At 47.6% G+C, this 21,369-nt stretch overlaps 1 protein-coding gene across 1 annotated transcript in view; it reads left to right on the top strand.

The window, feature by feature from the left end:
• The window catches only part of LOC137532589 (cathepsin K-like), a 97,518-nt gene extending 77,150 nt beyond the window's left edge, over positions 1-20,368 (top strand). The window contains exons 7-8 of the mRNA XM_068253255.1: positions 8,078-8,183; positions 19,499-20,368. Of these exons, the coding sequence (XP_068109356.1) occupies positions 8,078-8,183; positions 19,499-19,598 (206 nt within the window). The 3' untranslated portion in view covers positions 19,599-20,368. The remainder of the gene's footprint in view (positions 1-8,077; positions 8,184-19,498) is intronic.
• Positions 20,369-21,369: the final 1,001 nt, after the last annotated feature.

Below are 21,369 nucleotides of genomic sequence, written 5' to 3'. Positions count from 1 at the left end.
TTTCCAACATGGAAACATTCTTCCAACATGGAAGACAAAAAAATAACATATCAATGGTATAGCCCGGTCAGTTTTAAGGAACACCAACCACCAACTTTGTGCTGGAAGAGTTGCAGGGCATAGCTGCCCAAGTGTCTTTCGGGGACACCAGTACCTAATATTAAAGTGCTTCAAAAACCTAACCACTGGCACAGGACCCTCTGAGCCATGGATGAAGGACACAGGGCAGTGAAAAGGCTAGGCCTCTCACCGACCAGTCAAGGTGTCCTTCATCCATGGCTCCTAGGGTCTTGTGCAAGTGGTTAGGAACAAGAACAAAGTGAGGAGCAAGAGGAACCGATGGCAGAGGTGCATGACTACAGGTGCAGTGCAACAGGCACAAGGTTGTGACCCAGGTAGTGTCTTTCGGGGACACCAGGCCCTAATAAATTGAAGTGCTTTAAAAACCTAACCACTGGCACATGACCCTCTGAGCCATGGATGAAGGACACAGGGCAGTGAAAAGGCTAGGCCTCTCACCGACCAGTCAAGGTGTCCTTCATCCATGGCTCCAAGGGTCTTGTGCAAGTGGTTAGGAACAAGAACAAAGTGAGGAGCAAGAGGAACCGATGGCAGAGGTGCATGACTACAGGTGCAGTGCAACAGGCACAAGGTTGTGACCCAGGTAGTGTCTTTCGGGGACACCAGGCCCTAATAAATTGAAGTGCTTTAAAAACCTAACCACTGGCACATGACCCTCTGAGCCATGGATGAAGGACACAGGGCAGTGAAAAGGCTAGGCCTCTCACCGACCAGTCAAGGTGTCCTTCATCCATGGCTCCAAGGGTCTTGTGCAAGTGGTTAGGAACAAGAACAAAGTGAGGAGCAAGAGGAACCGATGGCAGAGGTGCATGACTACAGGTGCAGTGCAACAGGCACAAGGTTGTGACCCAGGTAGTGTCTTTCGGGGACACCAGGCCCTAATAAATTGAAGTGCTTTAAAAACCTAACCACTGGCACAGGACCCTCTGAGCCATGGATGAAGGACACAGGGCAGTGAAAAGGCTAGGCCTCTCACCGACCAGTCAAGGTGTCCTTCATCCATGGCTCCAAGGGTCTTGTGCAAGTGGTTAGGAACAAGAACAAAGTGAGGAGCAAGAGGAACCGATGGCAGAGGTGCATGACTACAGGTGCAGTGCAACAGGCACAAGGTTGTGACCCAGGTAGTGTCTTTCGGGGACACCAGGCCCTAATAAATTGAAGTGCTTTAAAAACCTAACCACTGGCACATGACCCTCTGAGCCATGGATGAAGGACACAGGGCAGTGAAAAGGCTAGGCCTCTCACCGACCAGTCAAGGTGTCCTTCATCCATGGCTCCAAGGGTCTTGTGCAAGTGGTTAGGAACAAGAACAAAGTGAGGAGCAAGAGGAACCGATGGCAGAGGTGCATGACTACAGGTGCAGTGCAACAGGCACAAGGTTGTGACCCAGGTAGTGTCTTTCGGGGACACCAGGCCCTAATAAATTGAAGTGCTTTAAAAACCTAACCACTGGCACATGACCCTCTGAGCCATGGATGAAGGACACAGGGCAGTGAAAAGGCTAGGCCTCTCACCGACCAGTCAAGGTGTCCTTCATCCATGGCTCCAAGGGTCTTGTGCAAGTGGTTAGGAACAAGAACAAAGTGAGGAGCAAGAGGAACCGATGGCAGAGGTGCATGACTACAGGTGCAGTGCAACAGGCACAAGGTTGTGACCCAGGTAGTGTCTTTCGGGGACACCAGGCCCTAATAAATTGAAGTGCTTTAAAAACCTAACCACTGGCACATGACCCTCTGAGCCATGGATGAAGGACACAGGGCAGTGAAAAGGCTAGGCCTCTCACCGACCAGTCAAGGTGTCCTTCATCCATGGCTCCAAGGGTCTTGTGCAAGTGGTTAGGAACAAGAACAAAGTGAGGAGCAAGAGGAACCGATGGCACAGGTGCAGGACTACAGGTGCAGTGCAACAGGCACAAGGTTGTGACCCAGGTAGTGTCTTTTGGGAACACCAGGCCCTAAATTATTAGTGCTTCTAAAACCTAACGACTGGCACAGGACCCTCTGAGCCATGGATGAAGGACACAGGTCAGTGAAAAGGCTAGGCCTCTCACCGACCAGTGAAGGTGTCCTTCACCCATGGCTCCAAGGGTCTTGTGCAAGTGATTAGGATCAACAAAGTAAGGAACAAGAGGAATCAAAGGCACAGGTGCAGGACTACAGGTGCAGTGCAACAGGCACAAGGTTGTGACCCAGGTAGTGTCTTTTGGGGACACCAGGCCCTAAATTAGTTAGTGCTTCTAAAACCTAACGACTGGCACAGGACCCTCTGAGCCATGGATGAAGGACACAGGTCAGTGAAAAGGCTAGGCCTCTCACCGACCAGTGAAGGTGTCCTTCACCCATGGCTCCAAGGGTCTTGTGCAAGTGATTAGGATCAACAAAGTAAGGAACAAGAGGAATCAAAGGCACAGGTGCAGGACTACAGGTGCAGTGCAACAGGCACAAGGTTGTGACCCAGGTAGTGTCTTTTGGGGACACCAGGCCCTAAATTAGTTAGTGCTTCTAAAACCTAACGACTGGCACAGGACCCTCTGAGCCATGGATGAAGGACACAGGTCAGTGAAAAGGCTAGGCCTCTCACCGACCAGTGAAGGTGTCCTTCACCCATGGCTCCAAGGGTCTTGTGCAAGTGATTAGGATCAACAAAGTAAGGAACAAGAGGAATCAAAGGCACAGGTGCAGGACTACAGGTGCAGTGCAACAGGCACAAGGTTGTGACCCAGGTAGTGTCTTTTGGGGACACCAGGCCCTAAATTAGTTAGTGCTTCTAAAACCTAACGACTGGCACAGGACCCTCTGAGCCATGGATGAAGGACACAGGTCAGTGAAAAGGCTAGGCCTCTCACCGACCAGTGAAGGTGTCCTTCACCCATGGCTCCAAGGGTCTTGTGCAAGTGATTAGGATCAACAAAGTAAGGAACAAGAGGAATCAAAGGCACAGGTGCAGGACTACAGGTGCAGTGCAACAGGCACAAGGTTGTGACCCAGGTAGTGTCTTTTGGGGACACCAGGCCCTAAATTAGTTAGTGCTTCTAAAACCTAACGACTGGCACAGGACCCTCTGAGCCATGGATGAAGGACACAGGTCAGTGAAAAGGCTAGGCCTCTCACCGACCAGTGAAGGTGTCCTTCACCCATGGCTCCAAGGGTCTTGTGCAAGTGATTAGGATCAACAAAGTAAGGAACAAGAGGAATCAAAGGCACAGGTGCAGGACTACAGGTGCAGTGCAACAGGCACAAGGTTGTGACCCAGGTAGTGTCTTTTGGGGACACCAGGCCCTAAAGTTCAAGTCCAGCAAAACCAAAAGTTAAAAAGCCCTGTGATGGTATCCTTCCTCCGAGGATCGGAGGTATTCAGAGGAGCATGTCCAGGAACAATTTGACTTTTTTTTTCAAATTGTATCGGCACCACTACTAGAAAAGGTGGGAGTTGCTGCCTGGAAATCTGGACTCTCTTGGGTGCTGGTCTGGGTTGAGCTGGACCCTGACAGCGGTGGCCCATATTGACTGCCTCTGTAGCCGGTGTACATCTGTGATGATTGCCAGGTGGGCACCGCTGTTGGTTGTGGGGGTCTAAAAATTGGTGGTTGCAATAATGGCGTGTCCATGTGCTGTTTAATCACCTCCAGCAAATTGGAATGGCACGCCATCAGGTTTTGTGAAGGCACCTTTTCAAGATATGGTATTAGAGACATCACAGTGTGAAAACACGGGTGTGCCTGCAATTTCAGTAGTTCCTTGCTTTGTTGATGCATTTGCTGCATCATGTTCTGCAGCTGGCCCACCGACTGATGATGCTGCGCACGCAGTTGGTCGATTTCTCCTCTGTGCATCTCATGCATCATTTTAAGCTCGTCCCTGTAGTGCCCATGTACAGCGTCGAGCTCACATTGCAGTGAAGTGATGTGGGACTTGTACTGCTCCATGATATGGCCCCTGTCCTCATCTTGCAACTGCCGGGTTATGAGAGTTTGGTGGCTCTGAAGAATCCCGAGAAGTCCGGAGACAGCCCCGGACATCTCGGACTCTGTCTCTCTCCTTGTTGGGGGGAGGGTACCTCGACGCCTCACTGGTGTGGTGGTCCTCACTGGTGGTGTGGCAGCATCTTCCCGTCCTCTGGCCTGTGTCGGGGTTGCCCTGCGCGCTGGTTGTGCTGCAGTCTCTCGGTGCTCCTCACTTTGTTCTTGTTCCCCTGGAGCTTCCATAGCGGTCGATTGTGGAGGTTCAGCTTCTTCCACACTCGGTCCTGCAACCTCAACATCCAAGCTCTCTTCTGCCAAGTCATCATCAAAGGACGGAGTTGTGATGAAGGACTCCCTCCTCCTACTCCTCGCCTCGGGGAAATAGGTTACATCGGCGACGTCATCATCCACCAAGCTCTCCTCACTGCTGAACCGTGCCTCCTGGGTCGGTTCCTCTTGCTCCAAATTGTCTTCAGTCCTGTAGATAAAAAAAATATTTATTGGTGTGCCAAACAGCATGTGGCGTCAATTCACAGAGCTAGCAAACACTAGCAATCACTTTATCACCCGTTTCTACCCAACATTTGATAAAGCTTGTGAGAAAAGTTCGCTAGCCATGGGAATTGAGGCCATAGCAATACATGGCCGAAGTCATGGTAAATGAGCTCTCAGTTCCTGCCCACAGTAGTGGTACTTACAGTCTAGGTTCAAGGCTTGCATTGATGAAAGACAATTGCTTGGCAAATTGGTAGTCTTTTTGTCGCCTTCCCCCGCCACTGCCACTTCGTTCGGCAAGTTTTTTCTTCCGTAGCCATTTCACATATGCATCCCGTATATTGCGCCACCTTGTCTTGTACCTTTCTCCTGTAACGACATGAAAAATTGATTTCGATTATTTCTCTTGTAGGTACATTGCAACTGGACAAACATATACATCGCTACATGTCACATTTCATATTGGGAAGAGCACGGTGGCAGGCATCGTCGTGAGGACTTCGAGGATCCTTTGGACGCGACTGAGGGCCAGATACATGCCTGTGCCGGACACCACGAAATGGGAGGAGATCGCCCAGGGCTTCTGGACCGAGTGCAAGTTTCCTAATTGTGTTGGCGCACTGGATGGGAAACACATCCGGATTCAGAAACCCGTGGGGAGTGGCAGCCATTATTTCAACTATAAAAAATACTTCAGCATTGTTCTAATGGCAGTGGCAGATGCGGACTACAAGTTTGTGTACGTGGATGTGGGGTCGTACGGTAGTTCCAATGACTCTGGAATTTTCCAGCGTACGACCCTTTGCCGGCTGATGGAGGAAGGCAGACTGCGTCTCCCCCGTGACAGACCCTGGCCTGGGACAAGGGCACCGGCCTACCCCTATGTGTTTGTGGGGGACGAGGCCTTCGCCCTGTCCGACCATGTAATGCGTCCGTACCCAGACAGGGGACTTGATGCCAGCCAGCTACACTTCAATGCTCGGTTGAGCCGTGCAAGGAGAATGGTGGAGTGCACATTTGGGATCCTGGTGTCAAAGTGGAGGGTGTTCCACACGCCCATGCTGCTGAAACCGGGCAACGCAGTTGTCGTGGTGAAGGCAGCATGCATCCTCCACAACTTTGTGCGGCAGGAGGAAAGAGAGACTCCGGAACCCCCGAATGTGCTTCCACTAATGCCCCTGCGGAGGTATGCAACCAGGCCAAGGGTAGTGTCACTGCGGAACAGGGACCAACTGAGACTTTATTTTACCACACCACCTGGACGAGGGTGAATGTTTGGTTTTTAATATGTTTTGTTGAAATGTGTTTATTTTGGAGTTTCAAGTTTGAGTGATTTTAAATGTATTAATTTTTTACAATAAATTGATGTATAATAATTGGTCATTGTGTATGTTTTATGTGCACAGGTGGGGTACATCGCAGGTGGGTGGGATACATCACAGGTGGGTGGGATACATCACAGGTGGGTGGGATACAACACAGGTGGGGTACAGGTGGGTGGGATACATCACAGGTGGGGTACAGGTGGGTGGGATACAACACAGGTGGGTGGGATACATCACAGGTGGGGTAGAGGTGGGTGGGATACAACACAGGTGGGGTACAGGTGGGTGGGATACATCACAGGTGGGGTACAGGTGGGTGGGATACATCACAGGTGGGGTACAGGTGGGTGGGATACATCACAGGTGGGGTACAGGTGGGTGGGATACAACACAGGTGGGTGGGATACATCACAGGTGGGGTAGAGGTGGGTGGGATACAACACAGGTGGGGTACAGGTGGGTGGGATACATCACAGGTGGGGTACAGGTGGGTGGGATACATCACAGGTGGGGTACAGGTGGGTGGGATACATCACAGGTGGGGTACAGGTGGGTGGGATACAACACAGGTGGGTGGGATACATCACAGGTGGGGTAGAGGTGGGTGGGATACAACACAGGTGGGGTACATCGCAGGTGGGTGGGATACATCACAGGTGGGTGGGATACATCACAGGTGGGTGGGATACAACACAGGTGGGGTACAGGTGGGTGGGATACATCACAGGTGGGGTACAGGTGGGTGGGATACAACACAGGTGGGTGGGATACATCACAGGTGGGGTAGAGGTGGGTGGGATACAACACAGGTGGGGTACAGGTGGGTGGGATACATCACAGGTGGGGTACAGGTGGGTGGGATACATCACAGGTGGGGTACAGGTGGGTGGGATACATCACAGGTGGGGTACAGGTGGGTGGGATACAACACAGGTGGGTGGGATACATCACAGGTGGGGTAGAGGTGGGTGGGATACAACACAGGTGGGGTACAGGTGGGTGGGATACATCACAGGTGGGGTACAGGTGGGTGGGATACATCACAGGTGGGGTACAGGTGGGTGGGATACATCACAGGTGGGGTACAGGTGGGTGGGATACATCACAGGTGGGGTACAGGTGGGTGGGATACATCACAGGTGGGGTACAGGTGGGTGGGATACATCACAGGTGGGGTACAGGTGGGTGGGGAACAGGTGGGTGGGCCACGGGTGGGTGGGCAACACGTGGGTGACACAAATCCATAGCAAAAGTTGAATACATCACAAGCTTAAACCACAAGCCCCCCCCCCAAAAAAAAAACTTCTAGTCAACATACCCTCTGTGCCTTGCTGTCTCTTGCTCAAGTTCTCAAAGTCCTCCACATACAGCTTGGCAATTTTTTTCCACAGGCCTCTGCATTTTTTGATGTTGCTGTGGTCCGCATCCCCCTTGTCCCACAGGGCTGGTACCTGCTGCACCTGTAGGATGAGGTCTTCTGATGTGTAGGGCCTCACCCCCTCGCTATCAGACTGATCCTGCTCCATATTGCTGCCAAACAGCTCCAGCATGAAGTCACTGCTGCTCCACTCTGTGAACGCTGGTGCCATGTGGTCCCCATCCAAAATGGCCACCATACCATAGAGTCTGCATAGGAAGTGTGGTACAACATCCGGTTTTTATAGCCAGTGTGTTGTGCGCTCTCCGGTTCTCATTGGTTTCCATTGGCCGGATGCAACATTCCGGCTCCGGTCCGGATACGTCAGCCGGACCAGCCGGACCAAAAAATAGCGCATGTTGGAACGGACGCCGGAGTCCGGATCCGGTCCGGCTCCGGTCCGGACGAAACGGACGCATGTGAACGGTCGCATAGACTTTCATTGCTATGCCGTGCGTCCGTTTCGTCCGGTCCGCATGCGGTCCGGCTCCGGCACGGCTCCGGCACGGCGATTCCGGATAGCAACCGCTAATGTGAACCGGGCCTTAGAGTCTAAAAGCCATGCAATTTTTTTAACAAGCTTTTAGACCTTAAAAACAAGAAACAAAAACATACCTCAGAGAGATCTGCAGCAGCTCCTGCATATAACTCAATCAGGCATGGGAGTACTGGTCTGAGCTGGGGATTTGTGTCCCAAGCCTGACTCGAGATTACTGCTAAGGAGGTTAAAGTTAAAATGTCTGCTGTTGTAACTCATGCTTGCCTGACATGTGTTTTGTTTCTGTACCTATCATACAGGTGTATACTATGATCCAGAATGTAGTCCTGAAGAGATAAACCACGCTGTCCTAGCTGTAGGATATGGTGCACAGAAGAAATCCAAGCACTGGATAGTGAAGAATAGGTATTTACCAGACTGCTGCTAATTACTCATTTGTACAGCTGTAAAAAAATAGTTATTTTAAAGCAGTAGGATCAGTCATACTATGCCAGGGGAAAAACACATGTATAAGTAGATGAATACTTGATCTACTTACATAACACATGTATTATACTGTCCACGTTTTAATTTCAGTGAATGTTATATAGTAAACTAGCTGATTGCCCGGCGTTGCCCGGGTATGTATTTGGCTGGTGTTGGCTCTGCATACTTTTTCTAACCCTAACACACAATTACTTAATGACCAAGTTTGTGAGCTTTGCTGTCTTTGGCATCAATAATTTGCATTGAAATGAAAAAATCAGATTGGCTGTTTGTGGCTCCACACCCTTTTCTGAATTTGAACCCCAGTCACCCAATAACCAACTGTACCAGGTTTGAGGCCTGTGCAATTAACAGTTCAAGAATGGTAGCAATTAAATATTCCCCTTGAAAAGCAATAGGTGGAGCCTAATTTTGTAGGCTCCACCCACTTTTCTGAATATTAATCCTAGTCACCCAGTGACCAACTGTGCAAAGTTTAAAAACCCTGCCATTAACAATGTAAGAATGGCTGCAGTTTACATTTTCCCAGTGAAATTTGTATTTGTCTCCACCCACTGATGACCCGGCATTGCCCGGGTATGTATTTGACTGGTGTGGGCTCCGCCGACTTTCTAACCCTAACGCACAAACACTCAATGACTAAGTTTGTGAGATTTGGGGTCCTTGGCATCAATAATTTGTATATTCCCATAGAAATTAAACAAATCAGATAGGCCATTTGTGGCTCAGCCCCTCTCCAGCATTTGAACCCCAGTCACCCAATGACCAACTGTAGCAGGTTTGAGGCATCTGCTATTAACAGTGTAAAAATGGCAGCAATTTAAATATTCCACTTGAAAATCAACAGGTGAATTTTGATTGGCTATTATAGGCTCCACTCACTTCCCTGAATATTAATCTCAGTCACTCAGTGACCATCTGGGCAAAGTTTGTGAACCCTGCCATAAACAGTGTAAGAAGGGCTGCAGTTTACACTTTCCCAGTGAAATTTGTTTTTGGCTCCGCCCACTTTTTGTAACCTGGACACAAAGTCACTACTCAATGACCAAGTTTGTGAGCTCTGGGGTCCTTGGCATCAATAATTTGTATTTTCCCATGAAATGAAACAAATCTGATTCACCGTTTGTGGCTCTGTCCCCTTTTCTGAATTTGAACCCCAGTGACCCAATGACCAACTGTACCAGGTTTGAGGCTTATGCCATAAGTGCAAGAATGGCAGCAATTTTAATATTCTCCTTGAAAAGTGACATGTGATTTTTGATTGCCATTTTTAGGCTCCTCCCACCTTTCTGAATATTAATCCCAGTCACCCAGTAACCAGCTATGCTAAGTTTAAGAACCCTGCCATTAACAGTGAAGAAGGGCTGCAGTTTACAATTTCCCAGAAAAATCTGTTTTTAACTCCACCCACTTTTTGTAACCTGGACACACAGTCACTACTCAATGACCAAGTTTGTGAGCTTTTGGGTTCCTGGCATCAAAATTGTGCTAATGTAAACAGTTTATCCAGCAAAGAAATCTGGCTGTTTTTGGCTCGGCACCTTTACTGAATTTGAACATTTTTGCATTTTGCCATTGAAATTAAACAAATCTAATTGGCTGTTTTTGGCCTGATCCCTTCAGAATTTAAACCCCAGTCTCCCAGTGACTGACTGTAGCAGATTTTAGGCCTCTGCCATTAAGAGTGCATGAATGGCAGCAATGTAAATATTCCCCATGAAAATCAAAAGGTGAATTTTGATTGGCTGCTGTAGGCTCCACCCACTTTTCTGAATATTAGTCCCAGTCACCCAGTGGCCAACTGTGTCACGTTTGAAAACCCTGCCAATAACAGAATGTCTGAAATCAATCTAACAAATCTGATTGGCTGTTTGTGGCTCCACCCCTTTAGTGAATTTGGACCCTAGTCACTCAATGACTGACTGTATCAGGTTTGAGGCCTCTGAGAATGGTAGCAATGGGAATATTCCCCTTGAAAATCAATAGGTATATTTTGATTGGCTGTTGTAGGCTCCACCCACATTTCTGAATATTCATCCCAGTCACCCAGTGGCCAATTGTGTAAAGTTTGGGAACCCTGCCATGTTAAAAATGTAGTTGTTGGCACCGCCCACTTTTTCTAACCTTGACATACAGTCACTCAATTATCAAGTTTATCGGCTTTGGGGTCCTTGGTATCAATACTTTGTATATTCATTGAAAAATAAACAAATCTGTCTGTTTGTGGCTCCGCCCCTTTCGGAATTTGGACCCCAGTCACCCAGCGACCAACTGTACCAGGTTTGAGGAATCTGTTTTTCACAGTATAAGAGAATGGTAGCAGATGAAATATTCCCTTTGAAAATCAAAAGGTGAATTTTTATTGGCTGCTGTAGGCTCCACCCACCTTCCAAAATCTTAATCTCAGTCACCCAGTGACAAACTGTGCAAAGTTTGAGAACCCTGCCATTAACGGTGTAAAAATGGCTGCAGTATATATTTTCCCAATAAAAGTTGTTTGGGCTCCGCCCACTTTTTGTTACCTTGACACACACAGTCACTCAATGACCAAGTTTGTGAGCTTTCAGGTTCCACTTCCTGGCATAAAAAAATATGTGAATGGAAGCAGTTTATTCACCAAGGAAATCTGATTTGCTGTATTTGGCCCCGCCCCTTTAGTGAATTTGGACCCCAGTCACCCAATGACCGACTGTAGCAGGTTTGAAGCCTCTGCCATTAAAAGTGTAAGAATAGCAGCAGTTTAAATATTCCCCTTGAAAATCAATAGGTGAATTTTGATTGGCTGTTGTAGGCTCCACCCATTTTCTTGAAGCGTAATCACCCAGTGACCAAGTGTACCAAGTTTGAGAAGCCTGCGATTAACAGTCTAAGAATGGCTGCAGTTTACATTTTCCCATTTAAATGAATGGCTGAAATTTGATTGGCAGTTTTATGCTCCACCCACTTTTCCTGGATTTGTAACCTCGGTCACCAAGTGACCAACTGGGCCATGTGTGGGGACTCTGGCTTGATTACTGTGAGAATGGCAGCCTTTCACATTTTTTTCCATTGACTTGAATGGGTGAAATCTGATTTGCTGTTTGTAGCTCCGCCCACGTGTGCAGGGGGGCCGCGAGACCCCCAGAACATATCACCCCAGGTAGTAAGGGATTTGTGTACCAAGTTTCGTTCAAATCGGTCAAGCCGTTTTCGCGTGATCGCGGCACATACACACACACACACACACACACACACACACACACACACACACACACACACACACACACACACACACACACACACACACACACACACACACACACACACACACACACACACACACACACACACACACACACACACACGATTTTATATTAGCATATTGTTATAAAGTTCATTCTTTTCTGTAATGTACTGATAAACATTAGACTTTCATATATTTTAGATTCAAATACACACAACTGAAGTAGTTCAAGCCTTTTATTGTTTTAATATTGATGATTTTGGCATACAGCTCATGAAAACCCAAATTTCCTATCTCAAAAAATTAGCATATTTCATCCGACCAATAAAAAAAAGTATTTTTAAAACAAAAAAAGTCAACCTTCAAATAATTTTGTTCAGTTATGCACTCAATACTTGTTCGGGAATCCTTTTGCAGAAATGACTGCTTCAATGCGGCGTGGCATGGAGACAATCAGCCTGTGGCACTGCTCAGGTGTTATGGAGGCCCAGGATGCTTCGATAGCGGCCTTAAGCTCATCCAGAGTGTTGGGTCTTGCATCTCTCAACTTTCTCTACACAATATCCCACAGATTCTCTATGGGGTTCAGGTCAGGAGAGTTGGCAGGCCAATTGAGCACAGTAATACCATGGTCAGTAAACCATTTACCAGTGGTTTTGGCACTGTGAGCAGGTGCCAGGTCATGCTGAAAAATTAAATCTTCATCTCCATAAAGCTTTTCAGCAGATGGAAGCATGAAGTGCTCCAAAATCTCCTGATAGCTAGCTGCATTGACCCTGCCCTTGATAAAACACAGTGGACCAACACCAGCAGCTGACATGGCACCCCAGACCATCACTGAATGTGGGTACTTGACACTGGACTTCAGGCATTTTGGCATTTCCCTCTCCCCAGTCTTCCTCCAGACTCTGGCACCTTGATTTCCGAATGACATGTAAAAGTTGCTTTCATCCGAAAAAAGTACTTTGGACCACTGAGCAACAGTCCAGTGCTGCTTCTCTGTAGCCCAGGTCAGGCGCTTCTGCCTCTGTTTCTGGTTCAAAAGTGGGTTCATGCTTCCATCTGCTGAAAAGCTTTATTGAGATGAAGATTTCATTTTTCAGCACGACCTGGCACCTGCTCAGAGTGCCAAAACCACTGGTAAATGGTTTACTGACCATGGTATTACTGTGCTCAATTGGCCTGCCAACTCTCCTGACCTGAACCCCATAGAGAATCTGTGGGATATTGTGAAGAGGAGGTTGAGAGACGCAAGACCCAACACTCTGGATTAGCTTAAGGCCGCTAATGAAGCATCCTGGGCCTCCATAACACCTGAGCGGTGCCACAGGCTGATTGCCTCCATGCCACGCCACATTGAAGCAGTCATTTCTGCAAAAGGATTCCCGACCAAGTATTGAGTGCATAACTGAACATAATTATTTGAAGGTTGACTTTTTTGTTTTAAAAACACTTTTCTTTTATTGGTCGGATGAAATATGCTAATTTTTTGAGATAGAAAATTTGGGTTTTCATTAGCTGTATGCCAAAATCATCAATATTAAAACAATAAAAGGCTTGAACTACTTCAGTTGTGTGTATTTGAATCTAAAATATATGAAAGTCTAATGTTTATCAGTACATTACAGAAAATAATGAACTTTATCACAATATGCTAATTTTTTGAGAAGATCCTGTATATAGATGACGAGAATTCTGTTCCTAGTGGGGGCCATGTCTTTTGCCCACAGTTAAGACTAACTCGTGATGTCATTTCTGCCCTTTACTTTTTTTCTTGTCTCCTCCAATCGCTGAGTCGCCTCAGCCTGGCTTGGAAACACAAGTGAGTAGGGGATTAGGTTTCAGATAAGCAGCAGGCAGGGAACTAAAGGGAAGAGGAGGAATAGATTATAGATAAAAAGAACCCCCAGCATGCAATTCTTTGGCACGGACTACTAAAGGGCCATTGTTCCTTAAGTATGTGATAACTCCAAATCATAACAGCAGAAATAGTTTTGAAAGTTTTGAATGCAGGATTAGCATCTTTATCACTTAATACACTCAGACCAGTTGCTGTTGAAATTTGATTTTTATGGTGACGATACCGCTTTAAAGCATTTCAACAGGATAACCAATTCTGATCAGAGAGGCATCTATCATCGAAGCAGGTGGTTTCGGTGCATTGCCTTCAGCACCGAAATGAGTCACCCCATAGAAGTAATATTAGACTGCGGGGTAATTCAAGTCTCCGGCAATCACTGGACCCTGACTTACACCTCCCTCCAACACACGACGACTCGGAGAGGGAATAGTATTTCCCTGGGGATTTGAGTGGCAGCAGGGTGAGATGTCTTTCGGCTCACCCTGCGCCCAGCCCACCGGCGGCGCGCACATACCTACGCTCAGGGCCGGCCTTAGGTTTCACAGCGCCCTGAGCGTAACCAGATTTTGGTGCCCCCCCACATTCATCCTCTTCGAGTGTGAGTGCACCACACACATACACTAATGGGGGGGGGGGGGGATGGCGGGGGGATCTGCTGCCTAAATACACTAAAAGGGGATCTGCGACTGCAAGACTAGTAGCCTAAGCCTATATACACTAAAGGGGGGATCTGCCTACATATGCAAGACCAGATCCCCCCCTTAGTGTATATGGGCTTAGGCTACTAGTCTTGCAGTCGCAGATCCCCTTATAGTGTATTTAAGCAGCAGATCCCCCCCCCCCCCCCCTTAGTGTAAGTGTCCAGCTACAGATCCCCCCCAGTATAGGTTAGCCAGATGAGTGCCCACAGTATAGGTAGCCAGTATACTTGTCCCAGCTATAGGTTAGATAGGTAGGTGCCCCCAGTACAGGTTAGATAGGTAGCTGCCCCCAGTGTATAGGTTAGATAGGTAGGTACCTGCAATATTGGTTAGATAGGTAGCTGCCCCAGTATAGATTAGATAGGTAACTGCCCCCAGTATAGATTAGATAGGTAGATGCCCCCAGTATAGATTAGATAGGTAGCTGCCCCCAGTATAGATTAGATAGGTAGCTGCCCCCAGTATAGATTAGTTAGGTAGTTACCCCCAGTATAGGATAGATAGGTAGCTGCCCCCAGTATAGATTAGATAGGTAGGTGCCCCCAGTATAGGTTAGATAGGTAGGTGCCCCCAGTATAGGTTAGATAGGTAGCTGCCCCCAGTATAGATTAGATAGGTAGGTGCCCCAAGTATAGGTTAGATAGGTAGCTACCCCCAGTATAGGTTAGATAGGTAGCTGCCCCCAGTATAGATTAGATAGGTAGGTGCCCCCAGTATCGGTTAGATAGGTAGCTGCCCCCAGTATAGGTTAGATCGGTAGCTGCCCCCAGTATAGGTTAGATAGGTAGCTGCCCCCAGTATAGGTTAGATAGGTAGGTGCCCCCAGTATTGGCTAGATAGGTAGGTGCCCCCAGTGTAGATTAGATAGGTAGCTGCCCCCCAGTATAGGTTAGATAGGTAGGTTCCCCCAGTATTGGCTAGACAGGTAGGTGCCTCCAGTATAGATTAGATAGGTAGCTACCCCCAGTATAGGTTAGATAGGTAGGTGCCCCCAGTATTGGCTAGATAGGTAGGTGCCCCCAGTGTAGATTAGATAGGTAGGTGCCCCCAGTATAGATTAGATAGGTAGCTGCCCCCCAGTATAGATTAGGTAGGTAGGTAGGTAACACCCCCCCCCCCCCCTAGGTAGGTAGGTAGCCCCCCCCCCATAGAGGAGGGGGGAGCCGCGGGGAGGGCAGCCCGACCTCTCCCTCCCTTCCTCTCTGGGCACCCTCCGTGCTCCCCCCCTCCGATCCGATGCAGACTGCTAAGGGGACAACTCACCTTCCTGGTTCCGATCGCCGGCTCCTCTCACTTGCTGCTGGTCGCCTCTTCTACATAGCCGCTGATGCACAATAAACTTCCTGTTAAGCAGGAAGCTTATTGTGCATCAGCGGCTAGGTAGAAGAGGCGACCAGCAGCAAGTGAGAGGAGCCGGCGATCGGAACCAGGAAGGTGAGTTGTTCCCTTAGCAGTCTGCATCGGATCGGAGGGGGGGAGCACGGAGGGTGCCCGGAGAGGAAGGGAGGGAGAGGTCGGGCTGCCCTCCCCGCGGCTCCCCCCTCCATCACGGCGGCCACACGGGCATGTTTGCACCATCACCCCCAGCAGCGCACCAGGGGGCGGAGCGAGACGGACCCAGCCGGGGCCCTGCAGTTATTAAAACACATGCGGCCAGGTCAGGTGGCACGAGCGCCCCCTGGAAGCCGGCGCCCTGAGCGATCGCACCGGTCGCTCAGGTCAAAGGCCGGCCCTGCCTACGCTCTATTACTGCCTTACACTGCACCTCCATTTTTAATAGATTTCATCGTGAAATCTATTAAAAATCCATACTACACCATTCCACAAGAGCCGCTTTCCCAGGTCTCCCTCCAGCTATACTGATCTAGGCCCCCGGCATAGATACCATCATGCCCCGCCCACCTTCAACCACCAAACCTTTGCGAATTGAAACAATCATTCTTAATCATTTTGACCAACAATGATTTATGGCCCATACTCACGAGGGACTTTTGTCGCCTCAACACGCGGCGCGCGCGTGTTGCGGCGACAGGTCGCCCGTGAGTATGGGCCGTTGCACGCGCGCGCACCCCGAACTGTCGCCCGTCGCTCTTGTCGCCATGCGATTGAAAGTTTCAATCGCATGGCAACAGTCGCCGCCGCACCTCCGCCGCAACTGTCGCTAGTCCGCGTGAGTACGCGGACTAGCGACAGCAACCTCCATAGAGGTTAATGGAGCTTCCGGCGGGGGGAGGAGGAACGTCGGCGACAGCTTCCGTCTCGCCGCTGGTCCCTCTTCCGCGTGTGTACGCGGAGGGACCTGGAGAGAAGCTGTCGCCGGCCTGTCGCTAGCACGCTCACGTGTGCTGGCGACAGGCCACTTCTGCAGCCCGTGAGTACGGGCCATAACTCTTTGTGACCAGCACTGAGACCACACCTAAGTGTTATTTCTTGTTCCTTCCCACAACCTCCCCAGTGTCTTTGAAAAAGATTTAAACATAAAGCATTAAAATTCAGTTTACTTTATTGCAGGCAGGGTGGTGAAAGATGCACATGGCTTTTATAAACAGAGTGGAAAAAGTGAGGGAAGATTTAAATCCTTTATTACACGCTGAACAGGGAAGAACTGCTGAGCTGCAGTCCTGGAAACAAAAGGTTAACCGCTCTCAGCAGAGGGAGGAGGTGGGCACAGTCAGTTGCACGACAGTTCTCTGTTGCGGAAGCAAATCCCACTTTCCTGGCAGCAAGGAGCTACAGAATGGAGCCAGTTAGGAATAAATTTATTGCGAAAACAAATGTGCGATAGTTTTCTATATGCCATGCAAAAAGTACCGACATGCAATGCAAATAACTTTGCATTTACTATAGTGAACAGAAATCAATGGGACTATGGGAGGCTGTACAAGGGACTGGAAACTTATAGCAAAAGTGAAACTTATGTTATTGGAGGTACCTACGATAATTCAGCTTTAAGTGAACATCTGTGGTTACCCACAATGCACCACTGCTGAATATGCAAATTTTCTTTTTATGCCCCTGAAGCCAGGCTTACATCCAGAACCAATGGTGTACAGCAAGCCTATAGGTTTCAATTTTACAGAGCCACATCAACCCCACATGCAGACTGCCTGTTTGCATATTCAGTAGCGGTGCATTGTGGGTAACCACAGATGTTCACTTAAAGCTGAATTATCGCAAGTAACTTCTGTTTTAAGAAGGCACATCACACTAAGCATCTCTTTTTAGTAGGAGGGCTTTTCAGTCTCTTTTAGTCCCCTATACTTTCCTAGTGGTTTTGGGTCAGCCCGAACTGCTTAGTTACTTTTTACTTGTTATGTTATTGGATGCATCAGTGATCTGTCAGCTACATTCCGTATGTTTAAACACTAGAAAATGAACAGGTCCAATAGTAGCAAGAAAAAAAGGGCGCTGGCTGAGGGTGGACGAAAAGGGCCCGCCATAGACCATAGACTAATAAATTATCATTAATACGGTGAAAGAAGCTGAAAGAAGGGTGCCGCGATAAATATTACAACATTATAGCTTTTGAAGTATGTTATTATCGTTTTAGAAGCTTGCAACATTATAGTTTTTGTCATATTATTTTGTGTATATGTACAGATTTAACGTTATCAAAGATATTATCGTTACTATGTGTAAAAGGGTATTTCTGCAGAGGGAGTGGTTAGGGTTAGGCACCACCCGGGTGGCGGTTAGTTTTAGGCAAGACTGGGGGGGGGGGGTTTAAGGTTAGGCACCACCAGGGGGGGGGTGGTTAGGGTTAGGCACCACCTGGCGGGGGGGTTGTTAGGGTTAGGCACCACCTGGCAGGGGGGTGGTTAGGGTTAGGCACCACCTGGCGGGGGGGTGGTTAGGGTTAGGCACCACCGGGGAGTTCGGGTTAGGCACCACTGTGGGGGGTGGTTAGGGTTAGGCACCACCAGGGGGGTGGTTACGGTTAGGCGCCACCAGGGAAGTGGTTAGTTTTAGGCACCACCAGGGGAGGGTTCTGTGTGAGGGTAGGGTTGGGCTAAGCCGTATTGTTGGATCACGTAACGATATTTAATGTTAATATCTTTTTGTTATTATTTCTCGTCTGTTTTTACAACGGTATTTATCGTTAACAAAGCTTGACAACTAAGTTTATCATTATCATATTTCGTTATCCATTTCATTATCAAGTCGGGCCCTTTTTTCACGGCACCCTTTTTTCATGCACGTCCAATTTAGTGCTGTGCTGTGTATGTATCTTCAGGAGAATTGCTCTCTGTCCATTTTATTACCACATCCCTAATGTCTGTATTACACACGTACATGTAAAAGGATGCCGTGGTAATTTGGGTGCCAGAGAAAGCCGCTAGTAGAATATCAGTAAATTACCGATATTCTACTATTAGGCTCAATGTATCGGTAAATTGGATAGTAAAATATCAGTAATTTTTCCAGATATTTTACTATCACCTAACCTGGCCCCTTTCCCACTTGAACCCTCCCTCTATGGATGCCCAACCATAGCTAACCTCCCTAATGGATGCCTAACACTAACTGACCCACCAACCAATGCCTAACCGAACCCCACATTTGAAGCCTAACCCAAATGACGATCCAAACCAATACGTAACAGAACCCTGCAACTGATCCCCAACCCTAACTATCCTCCTCCCTTCACAATTCATGCCAATATGGAGTGCTGGGGAGGTTTGGGTGTCACCAAAGGCACCCATGTTAACCTCCTTGCCGGTTATCCCGAACTCAGTTCGGGGTAACCTGCGCAGGAGGATTGCTCAGGCCCCGCTGGGCCGATTTGCATAATTTTTTTTTGTTACAAGCAGCTAGCACTTTGCTAGCTGCTTGTAACTTCCGATCGCCGCCGCTCGCCGCCGATCCGCCGCAATCCGCCGCGCCGAGCCGCTTCCCCCCCGCCCCAGACCCCTGCGCTGCCTGGCCAATCAGTGCCAGGCAGCGTTGAGGGGCGGATCGGGATTCCCTATGACGTCCCGACGTCCATGACGTCGGTGACGTCATCCCGCCCCGTCGCCATGGCGACCGTGGAAGCCCTGCAGGAAATCCCGTTCTCAACGGGATTTCCTGCATACTCTGATCGCCGAAGGCGATCGGAGTGGGTGGGGGGATGCCGCCGCTCAGCGGCTATCATGTAGCGAGCCCTCGGCTCGCTACATGATTTTAAAAAAAAAAAAACTTAAAAAAACCTTCTGCGCTGCCTGAAATAGGAATTGAACCGGCAAGGAGGTTAATAGCTGCAATCAGTAGCTATAACTAGATATTTGGGAGCCGGGGCTGCCCGCTATACAAATTGCGCCTACAAATAGCTGATATTTCGCTATTAAAATTGGTGCCTATGACAGCATCCAAACTTCCCTGGTGCCATAGGCGCCCAAGTAACACCTATGTACAGTAATTGTGATATGCTCCTATATGTAAACTGACTGTAGTTGTTTTTTCTCTGCAGCTGGGGTGAGGACTGGGGTGATAAAGGCTATATCCTTATGGCCAGAGATAAGAATAATGCCTGTGGCATTGCTAGCCTTGCCAGCTACCCGATCATGTGATCTGAACACTGCATACTTGAAGAGGACGTCAATCTACGCTGGTCAACTTTGGGGTTCCTCCAATGTCAATACAAGCCTCCTCTCTTAACTCACAATGTACATTTTTCTCTGTAATGGTTTTATATGGTTATTCTCACAAATTGTAAATTTAAACAAACTAGGAATCACTACATAGAGATGCCATCCTTTCAAAGAGTTAAGAATGTGTTCACCGTAAACTGCAATCAAGAGTTATATAATATAATCATAGAATTCCACTCAATCAGAGTATTTAAAGGATACCTGAAGCGACATGTATTATAAACATGTATATGTTGTATGAAAAATCACAATCTTACTTAAAATGTACTAACTGCCCTAACTGCCAGAATTAGAACAAATATGACACATTTCCAAGTAAATAGCTAAAAGCTTGAGAACATATTTTTTAAAATAAGTTTCCTACATATACTGTATATGGAAAATGTATGTAATTCAGTAAAATGTCTCTGGCTCGGGGAAGTGGAAGTTCAGTAAGAATATATTTATGCTTGCTGCCTTACCCAAGCACTAAATATCTCAAAAGGAAAATTTTTTAAGCTTTTTATACATTTTTTTGTGTTATATTTTTGTACACGGTCGTCTTTGCCTTAAGAGTCTGGAACTCTTAGATTTTATAATTTTGAGGGTTACCAAATGCTGAAGACAATTAGAATTTCTTTTCTCCATTATGAATTTTGTATGATCACGGATTACAGAACTTGTGCAAAATTAAAGAAGAATACAAATAAGACTGTGTTTGTTCGTTATTATATTTGCTGTTGTAGAGTTGCTTTTAAAGCAGATTAGAGCATTAGTAGTATTTATTGGCCTCCTGGTAATATGCCCCAAACTGGGTAATCAACTTCAAACCACAGGGCCCTCCACCAAAACCTTGATGGAACCCTCTTTATCCCCTCTTTATTCCCATAGCTAGTATGCCTATCTACCTGGAATCATAATAGGTGTGGTCATCATGACCCCTCCCATAATAGGTGTGGTCACCATAACCCCTCCCATAATTGGTGTGTTCAATTCCTCACATAACAAGTGTGGTCACATTAACACTTGCTTTGAGAGGAGGGCAGATCCTGTGTCAGAGGAAAGGAGGATAAGAAGTTGGCCCTTCCCCACAGCCCTGGGCCCCTGTGTAGCTGGTGGTGTAACTCCCCTTTATATCTGCCCCAAATATGTAGTTGTGGGATACATTTAGAGGCACTACAAAGAAAAAAGACAAACATGTTTGAATTGTTCTAATCTCTTTATCTCCATTTCACCTTTGTACTAATTCAGTTTCACTTATCATCCTAATTGTGATAAGTAGCAACATCTGAGTGCTGCTAAATAAAGCTACCGGTACTTTAAAGTAATTGGTTTGAAATGTTGGGCGTCCAGATTTTTTATTAAATCACAACAGGAGGTAAGATGCGCCCAAAAGTGTATAAAACTGAGTTGAAACCAACTAGAAGGGAAAAAAAAGAGATGTGGCTTACCTCAATGATGACAACTTCATAGAACAAATACATTTTAATAGGCACTTGCAATGTGTTTCGTAGGTCTCAGCCCACTTCCTCAAGTCAAATGTAGTGCCACAATAGTCTGTGTAGCTGAGTGCCTCCTGTTGCGCTTTTCACCCTCCTTCGGAGGGGTGTTATTGGTCCTACGTCGCATAGCCACAATTAATACCAGCTGTTTTTCCTTAGAAAGCGACCGCATCCAGTACCTTCTAGACACCCGATTGGAGTCGAGTTTG

The sequence above is a fragment of the Hyperolius riggenbachi genome, chromosome 9 (genome assembly GCF_040937935.1).
Source record: "Hyperolius riggenbachi isolate aHypRig1 chromosome 9, aHypRig1.pri, whole genome shotgun sequence".
Classification (NCBI taxonomy): domain Eukaryota; kingdom Metazoa; phylum Chordata; class Amphibia; order Anura; family Hyperoliidae; genus Hyperolius; species Hyperolius riggenbachi.
The sequence above is the reverse complement of the archived record's forward strand: the minus strand, read 5'-3'. Positions and strand labels throughout refer to the sequence as shown.